At 42.8% G+C, this 21,215-nt stretch overlaps 1 protein-coding gene across 2 annotated transcripts; it reads right to left on the bottom strand.

The window, feature by feature from the left end:
• Nucleotides 1-1,883: 1,883 nt before the first annotated feature.
• On the bottom strand, nt 1,884-19,852 carry LOC120574787 (cephalotoxin-like protein). Of its 2 annotated transcripts, none has more exons than XM_039825239.1 (2): nt 19,843-19,852; nt 1,884-4,182 (listed from the first exon to the last, which is right to left on the bottom strand). In XM_039825239.1, the coding sequence occupies exon 2, from the start codon at nt 4,178-4,180 to the stop codon at nt 2,546-2,548; it is 1,635 nt and encodes a 544-aa protein (XP_039681173.1). In that variant the 5' UTR covers nt 4,181-4,182; nt 19,843-19,852; the 3' UTR covers nt 1,884-2,545. The 2 variants fall into 2 exon arrangements, with proteins under 2 accessions (XP_039681173.1, XP_039681171.1); XM_039825237.1 differs by lacking the exon at nt 19,843-19,852 and adding an exon at nt 18,070-18,200.
• Between the last annotated feature and the right edge of the window lie 1,363 nt (nt 19,853-21,215).

Below are 21,215 nucleotides of genomic sequence, written 5' to 3'. Positions count from 1 at the left end.
GTGGCAGTAAGCCAACAGCTATGTGCAAGGTGTAACGTCGGACTTCATCAGGCATCTCAAAACGCACCCAGGCAGGTCAGTCACTCACACGCTAATGTGAAAGAGACTTTATTTAGCATATATCGTCACAGGTAACAAGCTAACCATGGCTAAGTGTTGTGCTAATGCTGGGAACAGGTAAATTATATCTTTATAGTTAGCAGTTGCTGAGGCTCAGACCTCCATGGCGCACAGGAGGCAGGACGCACTGATCCATCTCCCCAGGAACAAACGCTGTGTCGGGGGGGGGGGCAAACTCATGTGATGCGTAATTGATCCCGTGGATGATTTGTAGGCTATTAAGTGAACAAGGTGTACCCCGGTCCACCAAACACTGGGTCTTAATTCTGCACATATTTGTGTTACTGTAGTCCGCTGCGCCATGCATGGATGAAATAATAAATAGTTACTATTTCATTATTTCATCCATGCGTGGCGCAGCGGATCCGTGCGCACTGTCACCTGCCGTGGAGACGCTGGCCTCACTAACCTCTCCTCCTCTGAGTCGGGTCTCTCTCGCGCTGGACTCAGTTTCACTGAGCGTACTAACAGTTAGAAAATAAATTGCATTACATCAGTGAGTTCAAACTGCTTATTGTGCGTAATTTGGACTGACGTTGAGATGCATGTTGTTCTGTAACTGGTGTGGCGCTGCCACTATTCTCCACTAATTTCCACTTCAACATTAGACATTTTTTTGAATGAAAGAGACGTTACATTTAGAATATATGATATCATCACAGGTAACAAGCTAACCATGGCAAAGTGTTGTGCTAATGCTGGGAACAGGCACATTGTATCTTTATAGTTGTATCCATATAATGTGACAGACTTAGGTTAATATTTCACCAGGTCTGAGGGCTAGAGGGATGTATTAAGTAGACCCCATAAAGTTATTCCACAACTGATTTTTAATACTATAGTGTCTGGACATGCTTTGAATTCATAAGATTTATGGGAAAGATCAGATGGCCAGAGACTTGACTTGGACTCGTGGCAAAAGACTCTGCTGTGTGCATACATCGCACCTAGGTTATTTAATTGTATAGCCTTGTTAGGCTATGAGCAGGGTGTGCCAACTTTTTTTATGAGATAGAGAGACCCCCTTGAAGACAAAAAGATAATTTGAACACTGATGTACACTAAATGTTTTCTGATTCATTTTACATCAATCTACAAATTAAGACACAATAAATGGTTTGGGTGGGCTAAATATTTTTTTTAAATGCCTTTTTTTCAAGGTGGGCTTAAATGGTACAGTGAGCTACAAAGCAGGTAGCGCAAGCTAACTTTGAATGAAAATACCTTGATAATTCTGAAAGTTTGACAACAGAGGGACAACTATGATGGGAAGTTTACCCTTTTCACCTGGCAAACCACCAAGAAATCAAAATGCATACTTTATGAGCTGTTTTGCAAGTCATGTTTGATATCTGATGTTAAAATGTTATTATTGCATGTAGAAATGTAATGTAGAAATGTGGAAATACAGAAATAAATACATGTATAAATAAATAAATGTATAAATAAATAAATAAATACAGAAATATATAAATAAATGTATAAATACATAAATGAATACATATAGAAATGCATAAATAAATAAATACATGTAAAAAATACAGAAATAGCCATTTATGTTACCAAAATGTATTTATTTTCACTATATTTCTGCATTTATTTATTTATTTCTACTTTTATTTATTTATTTTTCCTTATGTCATTTTTAGTCCTCCATAAAGGTGGTCGTCTGTCCACGGTTATTTCTGCATTTTATTCAAACAAATCATAATATTCACACGTTTTTTGACAAAAAAAACAAGGAGCGAGTCTTTAGTTAATAATTAAATCTTTTATTAGATTAGATTAGATTCAATTTAATTGTCATTGTGCAGAGTAGTACAAAGACAACGATATGCAGTACATCTTTTATTAGTTTCTTGTCCCATTATTTCCATCTGGTGGTCGTATGAAGAACAACAGAGTTACACTGAGCTGGAACAGACTGCAGCAACTTCAAGCTTTTAATTAATCAAAAGAAACAACTATGGTGGTTGGTTTGTATGTATGGTTTAAAACTGAAATAAACTTTGTAGTCAGAATAAAATGGGACATTAATATTCTGATTATTATATTTAAACCTGGTGTATTTCCTGTATAGTGAATAGTATAGTATATAGTACATAGTATATAGTACATAGTATAGTATAGTGACTGTTTGGGTCGTGTTGACATCAGCTGGACAGATTCACGGAAATGAAGACAGAACAACAGACCAACTCATCATCTCACTCATCTCTGACCCCGACATGCTTCACTGTTGGGAGGAGGTTTTACAGACTAGAGTTGTTGCCTGAACATAATTTAGTCTTTAATGAGCATTGTTTACTTGTCCTTCCTTCATGGTGCCGTTCTCAGATGCTCAGTCAGTTGATGTGTGTCAGTTTGTCCGTTAGCAGTAAGTCATCATTCCTGTTGTCTGTCAGCGGTCTGCAGATATCTCCTATTAGCCACTACATGTTTCATTGATAGACTTGAGAATCTCTTCCAGTTTGATCTCCATCATTTTCAGTTTTGTGTCAATGGTGCTGATGTCAGGTACAGCTTGTAAAGGAATTGCTGTAGCGTTGCCAATTGGGATTCTCTCTTCACATCTCTTACCATAGTAACCCTCCCAACAATTACACATCCATTCATTGGAGTCCAGCAGCCGCTTGCACCATCCATTGGTGATACATGTTTCACCTTGGCAGAGAGGCAACCTCCGGGAGGAATAGATGGAAATCTGTCTATAATAACTACGATACCACCAACAGTCATTTTGGTGAAAGGGTGCTGGAGCCACAGCAAACTCTTCTCCATAGGCAGCATGTGTCGCTTTAGCGTAATCTGTGAAGGTCAATTCCTTACTGCTGGCCATATATGGATTAGGGTTCTTTGGCGTATACTTACAGTTTTGTGCTGTGTTACTTTCACATAATTGACTTGATTGAAAGCATTCATCAGCTCCTTGGATAACGTGATCATTCCTTTCATCTGCTATAAGAGTGTATCCCACAGCGATGGTGATTGTGTCCTCTGTAATCTTAGTCAGATTATATAGTATGTAATAATCAGCCTGGTCTGTGTTGTACACCAGCACCACCCAGTTGTACCAGTTGTACTTCTTATCCAGAAACTCTTTCACCTTATCAGCGATGACTTCTTTGTTGTCAGCACTGAATCCTTTCCTGATCTCCACCACGTCTTCCTTCACATACTGCATGTGGTTGGTCAGGCAGTATTCCATAGCTGATATCTGAGCTGTGTAAACTTTACTGAACATCTGGGTGTGTTTAGCTTCTATACCTGATGAATCCAACCCGATTAGTTTCCAGTAGAACTGGTTCAGCATCATCCCCTTCCACAGCAAACTGCTGAAATAGATGTTATATTTGCCGATCTCTTGAAAGTCACATTTAAACTTCTTCCTCAGCAGTTCATTGAGGTTTCCACTGAGAGACGTGCCTTTGACTGTTAGGTAATGATAGAGGTTGGCCACACTGGCCTCAGTTCCTGTGTTCTCATAGTAGTTGGTGAATATCTCAGCCAGTCTGAGTTTCTGCTCTTCATTTGTTACCAACTTGCTGTTCTGAAGAAGCTCATTGAACTTCTTCCAGGAGTTGAGGATGTGGAGCTCGTCTTGAGAGTAGACGCTGGCGTAGTTAAACCATTCTACGTCTGTTGCCAGGTTGGAGATCTGGATGGAGATAGAGTCCAGCTTTCTGTTCACTTCAGCAAACCCATACAGCACCTCGTCTTCCTGAGGGATGAAGATCAAGGCAATGTTGACAGCAGCAAAGACCATCTCTCCGATGACAGCCGCCAAGATGGCAACGTTGGAGAGACTCTTTATCACAGCTGACAACTTTTTGATTTCAATCTTTTCAATCACTTCTTTGATGCCAGTCAGGACGCTATTAGCCACTTCCAAAGATTTATCTGCTTTCTCTCTGGTGCCGGAAGCCATTGCCCTCTTCACCCTGTAGGGGGGTGAGACGATGGAGGATGTGGGGTCATGTGACCAAGCTGAGGACGTTGTCCAGTAGAGAAGGACCAATGAAGCCAACAGCATGGAGGCAGATAGCCGAGGGAACGCCATGTCTGCAACACAGACAACACAACATGGAAGAAATATCAGGGTGGTTTTTAATTCAATTAAATACAATTTTATTTATAGTATCAAATCATAATTAAAGCTGCGAGCAGCGATGGATGGCCCCTCGCGCCTCTGCGCGCGTCGGGGTTACCAGCGGACACCGCTCCTTGCGACCGTGCATTTGCGCGGCACTCAGACACCGCGAATCGGCACCAATGAAAAGGGAACTCCCCGTTGAGTTCAACGATACCTCACACTAGGGCTGGGCGATATGGACCAAAAGTCATATCCCGATATATTTTGGCTGAATATCGATATACGATATATATCCCGATATTTTTTTCCGCGAATTGAGAGCAAAATGTTCAGTCAAAGCCCAAATCAAATATGACATGTCACAAGTAGTTTCATAGAAACAGTTGCAAAATCAAATAAATAATAAACCGGTTTCTTCACCTGGTTCATGATTAAATGCTCAGCTGTTCAAATAACAATAAAATGTAAACCTAAATACTGTATAACAGGAGTAACTTTTTTGAAATCAAAGCTCCATAGGCTATTTGTGATTCGTTCCAAAGGTCAATTAAGCTTTTGATATTAATATAATCTACTTTGTTCAAAATGTAATGCCTCATGCCTGTAAGCCTAGGTTATAGTCCCATTCTTCCACTTGATACTGCTTCCACTTAAGTAAACTAAAAGATGAACTATCGACTACAAAACAAAGAAACTAATTAATGTGTTAATACAAAGAATATTTATTATGATCGGGTTCACAGATCTGAGTCCAAACGGAAACTTCACCCTTCTGAACTAAGAGTTTCTGCTTCAAGGTGAAGTTTAAACAGACTGAAATGTCCAGGCTCATTCCTCCACTATTTATTTCTGTATGTATTTATGCGTTACATGTAATTTTAACGGGCACTGAGCTCCAGATCCTGCAGCCGCAGACGGTTGCTGCCCCGCTGTAGCTTCTTTCAGTCCGCCTCCCGCCGGCAAACTTAGTGGAACTTTCCGCCTATATCGACATACAGTTCGTCCTGGACTACGTGTAAGATCCTACCGATCACCACTCTGTCTTTGGCTGGTCCGATCTGGATCAGCGGGGACCGCGCAGCAGCGAAGCGAAGCTGTGTTTTTGCCGAAGGAAGACGCTGCGGCGGCCCACGGGGCTCTCCGCCTCCGCCGCCGCCGGAGCTCAGATTGCTGGTCGAAGGGGCATATATAATCATAAAACACATTGTCACCTGTTAAATGTTATCCATTGCGGTTTGTTCTTTTCATTTCCTCTATCGAACATAATTAAGCAGTACAAAAGTCCGGCATCTTTAGCGTTGATCTGAATGGCTTCCCGCCCCTGTTCCAAGATGGCGGCGGGTTTTGACGATATGTTTAGAACCTCACGGCGACATATCTATGGGAGCAAGGATCACATTTGAACTATATCGATATATGCGATATGGTCTAATTCCATATCTCATTTAAAAATATATCGATATATTTGTTTATATCGATATATCGCCCAGCCCTACCTCACACAACTCTACGTCATACGGTTCATTAGCTGTGAAAGGGGGCGTGGCCAAAGTATAGGGGCGGGCCAAACCTTTACCAATAAAAAAGGAAGTCTCTGCTGAGTTCAATGATACCTCACATAAGGGTCTACATCAAACGGATCATTAGTTATAAAAGGGTGCATGACTAAAGCTGGGGGCGGGTCAAACCATCACCAAGGTTGAAATGTTATGAAAGGGGCGTGGCTTAATCATAGGGGGCGGGCCAAACCATCACCAATGAAGAAGGAAGTCTCTGCTTCAATGACACCTCACACAAGACTCTACCTTAAATGGTTCAAATGTTATGAGGGCGTGGTCATATTGTAGGGGGCGGCTCAGTTTCACATGTAGACCACACATTCTAAGTTTCATGTACATCAGATGATGTTTGTCATATAAGGCGCATTTCCTGTTGCCAGCTATGACCAAAAGTCAATTTTGGCTTGTAGGTGTCCTCAGGCCCGGACCCTTGTCAATCGTGAGAAATTTCGGACAGATACGACAACATACACTCAAGTTACAACAACTTCTTTGTTCATCGTTAAACACTCAAAATGGCCGCCATGCCCACACCGTCTGACGAAAAGTTTTTCTTTTAATAACTTTTCATTGTTAAAGAATACGCCGACTGGTATTCATGCCCCAGTCCATATAATACCCTTCTCATCTACATGTCTGTAACGCTGTTCGACGGCTCCAGCGTTATTAGCTTAAGCACGATCCTGCAGGTAACTGGTTCCAACTAGCCTACTGCTCCAAATTATTCCAAAGTGCGACACAAATAACACCAACATGTTCCTATTTACATGTTGTGATTTGTAGAGTAGAGCATGTACAAAAATAACTACATGAGACACAGCCATCTTCTAAAGTAAACAAACCGGGAACTATATTCTCAGACAGGCTTGCTGCGAGCATATCACTCCGCCCAAGTACTATATTCTTCCGCCTGAGAATATAGTTCCCGGTTTGTTTACAGTTAGAAGACGGCTGTGTCTCATGTTACGTTGTTTTTTGTACACGCTGTGACTCTACAAATCACAACATGTAAATAGGAACATGTTGGAGTTATTTTGTCACTTATTCGGAGCAGTAGGATTACTGGAACCGTTCACCTGCAGGATCTGTGCTGGCCTGATGCCGCTGGAGCCGTCAGACAGCTTTACAGCACGCACGGAGATGAGAAGGGTATGTATGGACTTGTCTAACTCTGGGGGTTACGGTGAATAAGCTAAATTCCCAATAAGTCGGCGTGTTCCTTTAAGGTGTTGGGATGGTACAGACCAAGTTTGAAGTCCATCGGATGAAATCTCTAGGAGGAGTTCGTTAAAGTATAGCACCTTGACTTTTAGGCCTACTTTCTGTTGACACTAGAGGGCGCTATGACTTTAAGTAAATATCGGCCTTTATTTGTCGTCAGGGTTGGACTTTTATGAATCCTGAAAAGTTTCGAGGTAATCGGACAACGTATACTCAAGTTACACCAACTTCCTGTTTCGGCGGCGAAACGCACAAAATGGCCGCCACGGCCACACCCTATGACGAAAAGTTTTTCTTTTAACAACTTTTCATCTTTAACATCTTAACATGGCACAGACCGAGTTTGAAGTTGATCGGATGAAATCTCTAGGAGGAATTCGTTAAAGTATGTGGAAATGGCCAAAATTGCACTAATTTCGAACTTTCAATTAAAAATGGCGGACTTCCTGTTGGGTTTAGGGTACATCTTGACATGCTGCATATGTCTACCAAGTTTCGTGAGTCTACGTTAAACGCACTGCAAGGGCTCAATTTTTTTAACTTCCTAGGGGGCACTAGCGAGCCATTTATGTGCGCCTATTTCCGAAACCCTTAAAATATGTAAATTTTCACCAGCCTTGATGCGACCACCAAATTTGGTGAGTTTTTGAATATGTTAAGCCCCTCAAAAAGCCAATTAATTTGACGGGAAAATTATAATTCCTTCAGTTTCAATAGGGCCTTCGCCGCTGTTGGCGCTCGGGCCCTAATTAAAGCTGCGAGCAGTGATGGACGGGCCCTCGCGCCTCTGCGCGCGTCGGGGTTACCGGCGGACGCCGCTACTTGCGACTGTGCATTTGCGCGGCACTCAGACACCGCAAATTCTCAACAAGGAAAAGGGAACTCCCCGCTGAGTTCAACGATACCTCACTCAAGACTCTACGTCATACGGTTCATTTGCTGTGAAAAGGGGCGTGGCTAAAGCATAGGGGGCGGGTCAAACCATCACCAATGAAGAAGGAAGTCTCTGCTGAGTTCAATGATGCCTCACACAAGACTCTACCTTAGATGGGTCAGCATGTATGAAAGGGGGCGTGGCTTGAACATAGGGGGCGGGCCAAACCATCACCAATGAAGATGGAAGTCTCTGCTGAGTTTAATGATACCTCACACAAGGGTTTACATCAATCAGGTCTTTAGTTATAAAAGGGCATGTGGCTAAATCTTAGGGGCGGGCCAAGCCATCACCAATGAAAAATGTAGTCCCTGCTGAGTTCAATGACACCTCACACAAGACTCTACCTTAAACGGTTCAAATGTTGTGAAAGGGGGCGTGGCCAGAGTAAGTGGGCGTGGTTAAAGTATAGGGGGCGGCTCAGTATCACATGTAGACCCCATAATGAGTTTCACGTAAATCGGATGATGTTTGTCATATAAGGCACATTTAATGGTGCCAGCGGGGGGCGCTATGACCAAAAGTCAATTTTGGTCTGTAGGTGTCCTCAGGCCTGGACCCTTGACAATCTTGAGAAATTTCGGGCAGATACGACAACGTACACTCAAGTTACAACAACTTCTTTCTCAAAATGGCCGCCACGCCACGCCCACACCGTCTGACGAAAAGTTTTTCTTTTTAATAACTTTTCATCGTTAAGGTGTTGGGATGGTACAGACCAAGTTTGAAGTCCATCAGATGAAATCTCTAGGAGGAGTTCGTTAAAGTATAGCACCTTGACTTTTAGGCCTACTTCCTGTTCTTATGAATCCTGAAAAGTTTTGAGGTAATCGGACAACGTACACTCGAGTTACACCCACTTCCTGTTTCGGCGGCGAAATGCACAAAATGGCCGCCCCGCCACGGCCACGCCCTATGACGAAAAGTTTTTCTTTTAACAACTTTTCATCTTTAACATCTTAAGATGACACAGACCGAGTTTGAAGTTGATTGGATGAAATCTCTAGGAGGAGTTCGTTAAAGTACGACATGTGGAAATGGCCAAAATCGCAGTAATTTCGAACTTTGAAATCAAAATGGCGGACTTCCTGTTGGGTTTAAGGTATGGCTCTAATGAAGTCTTTTGTACATCTTGACATGTTACATATGTGCACCAAGTTTCGTGAGTCTACGTTAAACGCACTGCAGGGGCTCAATTTTTCTTTTTTTACTTTCTAGGGGGCGCTAGCGAGCTATTTTTGTGCGCCTATTCACGAAACCCTTAAAATACGTAAATGTTCACCAGACTTGATTCGACCGCCAAATGTAGTGAGTTTTTTAATGTGTTAAGCCCTCAAAAAGGCCATTCATTTGACGGGAAAAACAATAGAAAGAAAGACCAATTCCTTCAGTTTCAATAGGGCCTTCGCCGCTGTCGGCGCTCGGGCCCTAAATACGTTATTCTCTGTGAAACAAACTCAGTTTGGGTTCAGACGGGAAGTATAACTTTCTTCTTACAGCGTGTGTGTTAGCTCCATCCTGTGGTTTTCAGAGTCTAACTTCTTACAGTGTGTGTGTTAGCTCCATCCTGTGGTGTTCAGAGTCTAACTTCTTACAGTGTGTGTGTTAGCTCCATCCTGTGGTGTTCAGAGTCTAACTTCTTACAGTGTGTGTTAGCTCCATCCTGTGGTGTTCAGAGTCTAACTTCTTACAGTGTGTGTTAGCTCCATCCTGTGGTGTTCAGAGTCTAACTTCTTACAGTGTGTGTGTTAGCTCCATCCTGTGGTGTTCAGAGTCTAACTTCTTACAGTGTGTGTGTTAGCTCCATCCTGTGGTGTTCAGAGTCTAACTTCTTACAGCGTGTGTGTTACAGTTGGTAAGTTTACACAACAGCAGTGGACAGTTCGTAAGTTTACAAAACAGCCAACATGGCATCATGACTTTGCGTAAACATACACGCCACCTTCCTAAAGCCAAAGAAAGTAAAATTCAGTTGGTTGTCAACAGTGATGCCACGTAACGCGTTACTAGTAACGCATTACTCTAATCTGAGCACTTTTTTCAGTAACGAGTAATCTAACGCGTTGCTATTTCCAAACCAGTAACCAGATTAAAGTTACTTATCCAAGTCACTGTGCGTTACTATGTCATTTTCCTTAGTAAAAATAGATATTTTTGCTTTCTTCTTGCGTCTTGGGGAGTGAAGTCACGTATGCGACAAGTCACGTTTTCAGCATGAGGACAGGTGTCAGTACCCGATCCGTTCCACCGGCACGATCCGTTCTGCGCATGTGCAAGATGACACGTATGCCATGACGTAGGCGCAGATGATAATACTGCGTTCATTCCACCTCGGAATAACAGGCACCACAGCTAAATTAAGACTTTACAGTAATAACAATAAAGACAAGTATTGAGTGACTTTACAGTAATAACAATAAAGACAAGTATTGAGTGATTGTATTTTAAATGAGCACAAGTAAAGTAGAACTGACGTAACTGCCGTTATATATGTTAACGTATATTTTCAAGTTTTATTTTGAGGGTCTTTTAAAGTTTACATGCTGTCTCAGCTAGCGGTTAGCCGAATTAGCTGTTAGCTAAACTAGCTAACGTTAGCTTAACTGTGGAGGGTAACGGCAGACCGCTACAATCAGCTAGCGGTTAGCCAAATTAACCGTTAGCTAAACTAACATCTTGAGCATGCGCAGAACGGATCGTGCAGGTGGAAGCGGTGCCGTTATTCCGAAGTGGTGGTGGCATGAGCGCAGCATTATCATCTGCGCCTACGTCATGGCATACGTGTCATCTTGCACATGCGCAGAACGGATCGTGCCGGTGGAACGGATCGGGTACTGACAACAGGTCACGTGTACCACGCAGCGACACAAACGTAAACAACAATGGAGGGAGGAGAGAGATGGAGATCCAGTCACTATTTAGAGTTTGGGTCAGCTAGAGACGGCAATATTAAGGTTGGTTGTACACTCTGTGCTGGTGGCGACTAAGTGCTCTCTAGCTACAAAAACACTACGTCACATTTGAAGAACCATTTGGAGTTGCAGCACTGCAGTCAAACCTACAGAGCAAGTCCCAGCAGGTGGTGGGAAGCAGAGAGCAGGAGGTCCCCCACCACCCAAACAACAAAAGCTGGACTTCGGTGCAAAACCAGTAAATGGAGGAGAGTTGAAGAAGTTGGTCGGGCAGTAGGCCTATGTTGTAGAGGAAATGCTGCCCTTAAACACTGCTGACTGGCTCTCTTTGGTGCCATAATAAACCAGATCCTACTACTGGCCACGCTGAGCTGCCTCACAGTAAACCGGTTGTGATTTTTATGTTGAGGCAGCTTCTGCATGTAACTAATAAAGTAACTTGTAACTAACTTCTAACTTCGTTACTTTTAAAATCAAGTAATCTGTAAAGTAACTAAGTTACTTTTAAAATCAAGTAATCTGTAAAGTAACTAAGTTACTTTTTCAAAGTAACTGTGGCAACACTGGTTGTCAAATACAATTTCACCACTAGATAGGAGAAATTCTTACACAATGGAGCTTTAAGTACGATGAACGATGGCTCAGTTCCATCAAGTGTCCCAGTAAGATATTTCAGTGAGTCAGCATGCACAATACCAAGACCTCTCCTAAGTCTTGCGATTTTAAGTCCTCCACAACGAAATACAGTTACTAATTACACCGTTTAGCTGTATTTTAACAGGACCTGTCTGGCAGCAGTTTCTCCGTTGTTTGCAAAACTTTCCTCCGCTCCGTTAGCTAACGTCTAGGTATTTGTTGTGCTAACGGCTAGTTAGCCTGCCTGCTAGCGGGAGTAAAAGCGAACCACTCAGGATTTTGCCTCCTGGGAAATCGAATCTATTCCATATTTTGGTGCAGTAACGGAAGCTATCCACAGCTGTCTACTAGCTGTATACAAGCAGCAGCACCTGTATTGTATTTCGACTTGTGAAGGTTTTTAGGTTTTAGGAGAAGGCCTCCATCAACGTTGCTACTAGCTAAACTAGCAAGCTACACGATGCCCCCCCTCAGCTGTTCACCTGGCTGTGACTCGTGCCTCCTGTTCAGCCAGAAGATAGTGGAACTTGAAGCCAGAATATCGACTCTCCACCAGATCAAGGCAAGTGAAGAGTTCCTCGACTCCATTATCATTGGAAGTTCCCCCCACACACACACTGACGGATGTTTTGATTCCACTGTGCCCTGCACTACTCTCACCCCACCACGCACTAATACAACCTCTGTCCCTGTTGTCTCTCCTCGGCTTCTGCCGAGGACCCAGCCAGCTCTGCCGACCAGCTCCACTCCACACCAACCTGAGCCATGGCGTGTAAGCAAGCACCAGAGCAGGCGGTCAGGACAACGCTCAGCCCCAGCCCAACCCCTACAACTAGAAAACCGCTACAGCATTCTGACGAACGACGAGGAGTTCCCTTCTCTGCAACGTCCCCACGCAGCTCATCCTGGTCCAGCCACACAGTCGACGCGCCCATTGAGGGCGGACTCTCCCCCCTCGGACTCATCAACCTCCACGCTGGTCATCGGAAGCTCCATGGTAAGAGACCTCCACATTCCCCCTTTACCTAGCGGTCCCTCCAAGGTCTACTGCTTCCCCGGTGCCAAGGTCCGTGACATCCAGCACAAACTTCCCGGCATCCTCGCCCGCCAACGTCGACAACATCATCGTGCATGTGGGCACAAACGACATCAGAGAGAGACGGTCGATAGCACTCCAGGAAGACTTCACCACTCTCCTCTCCACCCTGATGGGCACAGGAAAACGGATTGTCATCTCTGGGCCTCTACCCACCTACAGGAAGGGTGCGGAGAGATGGTCCAGACTGTTCTGGCTCCACACCTGGCTGGAACCACTCTGCACTTCCCTGAGCATTCCCTATGTCGACAACTTCAACTTGTTCTGGGAGATGCCCAACCTGCTGAAGCGTGATGGTCTCCACCCAAACCGACACGGAGCCAGGATGCTATCTGACAACATAACGACCACACTGAAAGGCAAGTATTGACATTATGTTGAAAATATCACAGATTCATGTCCCCCAGGCATTGATCCTGATAGCACTATACCAGTGGATGAATCTGAAAATGTTTTCTGCAGGATAACATGTAGTACTAGTGTTATTCCAGTAACGTGTAGTACTAGTACTATTCCAGTAACATGTAGTACTGGTACTATTCCAATTATAATCAACAACAGACCACACAAAGTGGTGAATAGAGGGGCAATACTTAACAACCTAATTGGAATTAAAACTACCACTGCAATGATAGAAAAGGATAGGAAAATTAGATGTGGATTACTAAATATCAGATCTCTGTCTTCTAAAGCAGCACTAGTAAATGAATTGATATCTGATAATCAAATTGATCTATTCTGTCTTACTGAAACATGGCTGGGCCATGAAGAATATGTTAGTCTAAATGAAGCGACTCCTCCCAGTCATATTAATACTCAAATTCCTAGAGGCTCAGGCCGAGGAGGGGGAGTTGCAGCCATATTTGATTCAATCCTGTTAATTAATCCTAAACCCAAACTGAATTATAACTCTTTTGAAAGCCTTGTTCTTAATCTCGAACATCCAACATGGAAATCAGAACAGCCAATTATATTTGTTGTTGTCTACCGAGCTCCAGGTCCGTATTCTGAATTTTTATCTGAATTCTCAGAGTTTTTATCAAGTGTAGTCCTTAAATCAGACAAAGTACTTATTGTAGGTGATTTTAATATCCATGTGGACGTTGACAGCAATAGCCTTACTACTGCTTTCAACACATTACTGGATTCAATCGGTTTCAGTCAGACTGTGCACAAGGCGAGCGACTGTTTTAACCACACCCTCAACCTTGTGCTGGCATATGGTATTGAGATTGAGGATTTAATAATATTTCCCGCAGAATTTGGTATTATCAGATCATTTTTTAATTACTTTTGAATTCTTGCTACCTGACCATACTAAACTAGATAAAGGCTTCTACACTAGATGCCTATCTGACAGTGCTATAGCTAAATTTAAGGAAGATATTACAACAGCATTTGACTCTATGTCGTGCCTTAGAATAACAGAGGACCTCTATGTTAACCTCAGTCCCTCTCGGGTTGATGCATTTGTGGACGGTGCTGCGACTTGCCTACGGACGACCTTGGACTCTGTCGCTCCTCTCAAAAAGAAGACGATGAAGCGAAGGAAAACAGCTCCTTGGTATAACGAACAAACTCCGCAGATTGAAACAAGTCTCGCAAACCTCGAGGGTAAGTGGCGCCTCCACCAAAGTGGAAGAATCCCGTCTGGATTGGCAAGAAAGTCTCAAAACCTATAGGAAGGCCTTAAGAAAAGCCAGATCAGACTATTACTCTTCACTAATAGAAGAAAATAAGAACAACCCAAGGTTTCTTTTCAGCACTGTAGCCAGGCTGACAGACAGTCATAGCTCTACTGAGCCATCTATTCCTCTAGCTCTGAGTAGTGATGACTTCATGAGCTTCTTCAATGATAAAATTATAACAATTAGAGATAAAATTAATCACCTTTTGCCCTCAACTTCTAACAGTTCATCTTTAAATACAGGACGCCGCTAGAACGAACGACTAGGCCGACATATACTTAGACTGCTTTTATCCTATAGACCTTCAACAATTAATGTTAAAGATATCCTCAGCTAAGCCATCTACCTGTCTCTTGGACCCCATCCCAACGAGGCTACTCAAAGAAGCGTTACCCGTGGTAAACACTTCACTACTAGATATGATCAATATGTCTCTATTAACAGGTTATGTACCGCAGTCATTTAAAATAGCTGTGATAAAACCTCTTCTGAAAAAACCGACCCTGGATCCTGAGGTCTTAGCAAACTATAGACCTATATCTAACCTTCCCTTTCTATCCAAGATCCTTGAGAAGGTGGTTGCTAATCAGTTATGTGATTTTCTACATAGCAACAGTTTATTTGATGACTTTCAATCAGGATTTAGAAAGAATCATAGCACAGAGACGGCACTGGTGAAAATTACTAACGACCTTCTAACAGCTGCAGACAAAGGACTTGTCTCCATTCTTGTTTTACTAGATCTTAGTGCTGCATTTGACACTATTGATCATACAATCCTGTTACAGAGATTAGAACACTTAGTCGGAATTAAAGGAACTGCACTAAGATGGTTTAAGTCTTATTTCTCTGAGCGATCCCAATTTGTTAACATTAACGATAAACCCTCCAAGCACGCCAAAGTTAGCTACGCGTGTCCTCAAGGCTCAGTGCTTGGACCAATTCTATTTTCCTTATATATGCTTCCTCTAGGCCATATTATTAGGAAACACTCAATTAATTATCACTGCTACGCAGACGATACCCAATTATATCTGTCAATTAAGCCAGATGAAAGTGGTCAGTTAGCAAGACTTCAAACGTGTGTTGAGGATATAAAATCCTGGATGACCCACAACTTCCTGATGTTAAACTCAGACAAAACGGAAGTTATTGTGATAGGACCAACGCACTGCCGAACTTCGTTTTCGAAAGATATAGCTACTCTGGATGGTATTGCCCTGGCCTCCAGCACTGCTGTCAGAAATTTGGGAGTTATTCTTGATCAGGATATATCCTTCAACGCCCATTTAAAACAAACCTCAAGAATAGCCTTTTTCCATCTTCGTAACATTGCCAAAATTAGGAATATCCTGTCTCAGAATGATGCTGAAAAACTAGTCCATGCATTCGTTACTTCTAGATTAGATTACTGCAATTCCTTATTATCAGGTTGCCCAAATAAGTCCCTTAAGGCTCTCCGCTGATCCAGAATGCTGCAGCACGTGTTCTGACGAGAACTAAGAGAAGAGATCATATTTCTCCTGTATTAGCTTCTCTGCATTGGCTTCCTGTGAAATCTAGGATCGAATTTAAAATCCTCCTCCTGACTTACAAAGCTCTAAATGGTCAAGCACCATCATACCTTGAAGAGCTCTTAGTACCTTATTGTCCCACTAGGGCACTGCGCTCCCGGAATGCGGGGCTACTCGTGGTTCCTAGAGTCTCTGGAAGTAGACTGGGGGCCAGGGCCTTCAGCTATCAGGCTCGGCTTCTGTGGAACCAGCTTCCAGTCTGGGTTCGAGGCAGACAACCACGCGCCAACATTCAAGAGTAAACTGAAAACCCTCCTCTTTGACAAAGCTTATAGTTAGGGAGTGAGGAGTTGCAGCGTCCACCGAACCCGGCCCACCTGCTTCTCCTCGTAGTTAGTTATGCTATTACAATTCTAGACTGCAGGGGAGGCTGTTTCCTTCCTATGACACACTGAGCTGCTCTCTCTTCTCTACTTGTTACTTCTGTATGCATCCTGTCCCAGAATTGCTTGTTACTAATCTAGCTCTGGGGAGTTTACTCCCCGAGTCTTCATTTTTTTCTTCTTTGCACGAAGCTATGCTCTGTGATTCTCTGCAAATCCGCGCCGCATCCTGCTGCATCCTGCTGCATCCTGCTGCATCCACCCATGCTCTGCAGCGCGCCACTACATCCCAAAACGCGCCCTGCTGTGATGTTCCTATGCACAGAGTAGTCTGGATACGGTATAGGGGACAGCACTACTCAGTATGACACGATGTGCCCTGCTATGACATGAACTTCCACGATAACCTTCGACATCACTGTGACCTTTAATGTGACTATTATCGCCCACTGTTCATCACACCCCAACCGGCCCATCAGACACCGCCTCACCAAGAGTCTGGGTCTGCCAAGGTTTCTTCCTAAAAGGGAGTTTTTCCTTGCCACTGTCGCGATAGCCACTGCTAATGCTTGCTCTTGAGGGAATTACTGTAATTGTTGGGGTTTTGGAAATTACAGAGTGTGGTCTAGACCTACTCTATCTGTAAAGTGTCTCGAGATAACTTTTGTTATGATTTGATACTATAAATAAAATTGAATTGAATTGAATTGAATTAAGTTTAGAAACGTTTTTAGTCCCCCCTCCCTTGCCTCACAGTGGTTTGGTCCACTGCCTGCTTGGGTGGACCATGGAGATGTGAAAAGAAAGGAGAGAACATACAAAAGTAACGCAACAGTAACGTTAGTTGTGGAATGTAAGTAGGTGGTTCATTTTAATCACATTAAACAGATGAAGTTTTTCTTTTCTCAAATAGAAATTATGCTGAGTAATTAATAAATTAGTCATGATAAAAAAAGTTTGCTATGTTAGTGTAATGTAACATTACCTAGCCTGTTTAATAGCTTGTTGGATAGAAATGCATCCACTACAACTAACGTTACCACGGAGATAAGCCTAACGTTATGTGTGTGAACTGATATTAGGGTTAATATTGAAGATTTACAGTTGTGTTTAGCTCAATATGATGTATGATGAAGTGGCTAATAAAAGTTAAATATATATATATATATATATCATCTGTCCCAAACCAAACCTAATATTTATGTATATATGAGGACGCAAAATCATTTTATAATTATAACATGACCGCATGGTGAACCTATGAACCTAACTCATATTTAGACCTCTTACGTTAAAGATGTGTGTTTCTGTGGCCCAATAAAAACAGACATCAGATCCTTTTTCAGTACACCAAAACGCCAAGTAAGTACAGTAAGTCCTCATATCAAGACTATGTGGTAACATCTTTATAAGAATGGGTTCTTATGGAACTACTAACGTCACTATGTCACAGGAGATTTCATCCTTCAAAATACACCACACCAGTTTGGCTTCAAAGTAGGCTCCACTCGGTCCAAGAGGGTTCTGAGAGCAGCTACATCTGCCACATACAACTACAACACTTCAACAAACAGTGAGCACATTTCATGTGTACAAAACATACTGATATTTGACAAAGAGAGTCAGTTATTGATGCTCAAGGAATGATGAAAAATGATTAAATGTGTTTGTACCAAACTGTTAAAAACTGCTCTGCAGTGTTTCTGTGATGTTTTGTTGTCATACAATTACAAATGAAAAATATAAAGAAATATTAATAAATTAAGTTATGTTTTAATTTATATTGCAATGCAAATAATACACTTAACACTTTCAGTACACTTAACAGTGTTAGATGAGATTTACGCCCATGGCTATGATATTAACATAAAGATCTGCAGCATGAGAAGCAAAAGATAAAATGAGTTTCTTACTTGTTTCTGAAAGTCCCGTTGTGTGTAGATAACGGTTGAAGAGAAGGTGGATATTCAGGCTCTCTGTGTTTATACTTCTGTCTGCAGCAGAGTTTTATCTCTGGGTGTTAACCTGCAGCTCACTTTCTGTAAGTCATGTGACTTCTTGTAAATCAGCATCTGCAGACGGAGTCCTGCATCGACGCCCATTATCTGTCCTTGCATAACCCCAAACCCAAAATATGGAACAATATCGTGCTGTCCCGGGAGCCAATTTTTTGTTTCCCAGGATGGTGAAGGAATGTCCCACCCTACTCTGCCTGTGATTGGATGGGTTAGGTTTAGGTAGTGCTTACCTAGGTACTGTCAGGGCACGCCCTCATACTCTGCTTCTGACTGGCTAGTAGTCCTTACCTAGGTACTGTCAGGGCACGCCCTCATACTCTGCTTCTGACTGGCCAGTAGTCCTTACCTAGGTACTGTCAGGGCACGCCCTCATACTCTGCTTCTGACTGGCTAGTAGTCCTTACCTAGGTACTGTCAGGGCACGCCCTCATACTCTGCTTCTGACTGGCTAGTAGTCCTTACCTAGGTACTGTCAGGGCACGCCCTCATACTCTGCTTCTGACTGGCCAGTAGTCCTTACCTAGGTACTGTCAGGGCACACCCTTATACTCTACTTCTGACTGGCTAGTAGTCCTTACCTAGGTACTGTCAGGGCACACCCTCATACTCTGCTTCTGACTGGCTAGTAGTCCTTACCTAGGTACTGTCAGGGCACGCCCTCATACTCTGCTTCTGACTGGCTAGTAGTCCTTACCTAGGTACTGTCGGGGCACGCCCTCATACTCTGCTTCTGACTGGCTAGTAGTCCTTACCTAGGTACTGTCAGGGCACACCCTTATACTCTACTTCTGACTGGCCAGTAGTCCTTACCTAGGTACTGTCAGGGCACGCCCTCATACTCTGCTTCTGACTGGCTAGTAGTCCTTACCTAGGTACTGTCAGGGCACGCCCTCATACTCTGCTTCTGACTGGCTAGTAGTCCTTACCTATGTACTGTCAGGGCACGCCCTCATACTCTGCTTCTGACTGGCTAGTAGTCCTTACCTAGGTACTGTCAGGGGACGCCCTCATACTCTGCTTCTGACTGGCTAGTAGTCCTTACCTAGGTACTGTCAGGGCCCCTCATACTCTGCTTCTGACTGGCTAGTAGTCCTTACCTAGGCACTGTCAGGGCGCGCCCTCATACTCTGCTTCTGACTGGCTAGTAGTCCTTACCTAGGTACTGTCAGGGCATGCTCTAATACTCTGCTTCTGACTGGCTAGTAGTCCTTACCTAGGTACTGTCAGGGCATGCTCTAATACTCTGCTTCTGACTGGCTAGTAGTCCTTACCTAGGTACTGTCAGGGCACGCCCTCATACTCTGCTTCTGACTGGCTAGTAGTCCTTACCTAGGTACTGTCAGGGCATGCTCTAATACTCTGCTTCTGACTGGCTAGTAGTCCTTACCTAGGTACTGTGAGGGCACACCCTCATACTCTCATACTCAGAAAAGTACAAGTACAGTGTCATCTGTAAGGATTTTAGACTGTTTATGAAGAAGTCTTTAGTTGTTTAAACACAAACAAAGTCATAATCCATAAACTCCTCAAGTGCATTAAAAATGCAGAAGTGTGTTCAGAGAGCAATTTGTGAAGATAGACTGTCAAATCTTAAGGTTTATAAAGTAAACATTGTGATATTTAAATAAAGATCTGCAGCATGAGAAGCAAAAAAGAAAAACAGTTTACTTGTTTCTGAAAGTCCTGTGTGTCTAGATAACGGTTGAAGAGAAGGCTCTCTGTGTTTGTACTTGTGTTAGTTGTATCTCTGGGTGTTAACCTGCAGCTCAGTTCCTGTCAGTCCTGTGACTTCTTGTAAATCAGCAGCTGCAGACGGAGTCCTGCATTGACTCCCATTATCTCCCCTCACAGACCGGGAGCCAACTTTTTGTTTCCCAGGATGGTGAAGGAAATATCCCACCCTACGCACATGTGCGCAGACACACACACACACCTACCTCATCTTTCTGTCCAATCATCATCTGTATTTATTGTAGTTATTGTTATTTACTAGTTTATCTGCTGTCTTTTTTTAAATTGTTGTGTCTTTTTTTAGTTACGAGTGATTTATTTACTGACGTAGTAAAGTATGCTAATGCGCCTGTACTTGGTCCTTGAGCAAATGGCAAAAATAAACACTTTGAACTTTGAACTCTGCCTCTGATTGGATGGGTTGGTTTAGATCTAAGCCCATAAAAGAAATCAACTAAACAGAACCAAACTCATACAACCATACTCTGACACACACAAACACACACACACACACACACAACACAACAACACACAAAACAAACACACACACACACAAAAGGCACACACACACAAACACAGACACATATAGACACACACCCACAAACAGACAACACAAACACACACACAGCACACACAGACACACATACAAACACACACACACACACACACACACAACACACACATTGATAGTTGTTTGCTCACAGTCAAATTCAAGGTAAAATAAGAGTAAGAAAGTTTATGAAGTAACTAACTATAGTAAAAAATAAAGAAGTTAAGTAGAAGTAAAGTGTAGATTAAGTTATAAAGATTATGATTTCAAAACAATGAAATGTATAAATTAGCAGGTCAGACAAAATTAAGTAGATTTTTCTGCATATTTAATAAAACCATAATGTTAACATATCTCCACTGAATTTCTCAGATTTATCTTCTGGATCACCGGGGACAACATCCACAGCATTTGTTTTGTTTGGTTTATTAAACACATTAAGACATTAGACGCTTTGGTTGGACACATTGCTGCAAAAAGATTTCTAATATCAGGTTTCAGAGAGTCGGTGGGGAGGCGAACGTCGTGAAATATCGAGATGTGTGAGCCGCAAGGTCTGCGGTACTCTGCCGTTATGCAAATATCCCATTAACGTTGATTGAGTAGAAGGGACGAAACTGGTCTACGTTGGCTACAGCGCCCCCTAATGGCCGATCTTTGCCAAATTTGGTACAAAGTCTCATAGCGGCATGCCGAACAAGCATCACAAGTTTCGTGTTGATAGCATTTACTGTGGCAAATTTCCCATTTTCCTAACGGT

The sequence above is a fragment of the Perca fluviatilis genome, chromosome 15 (genome assembly GCF_010015445.1).
Source record: "Perca fluviatilis chromosome 15, GENO_Pfluv_1.0, whole genome shotgun sequence".
Lineage (NCBI taxonomy): Eukaryota > Metazoa > Chordata > Actinopteri > Perciformes > Percidae > Perca > Perca fluviatilis.
The sequence above is the reverse complement of the archived record's forward strand: the minus strand, read 5'-3'. Positions and strand labels throughout refer to the sequence as shown.

What these genes read in the sequence shown, in the direction of transcription:
- LOC120574787 (XM_039825239.1), bottom strand. Translation starts at nt 4,180, where the DNA reads ATGGCGTTCCCTCGGCTATCTGCCTCCATGCTGTTGGCTTCATTGGTC.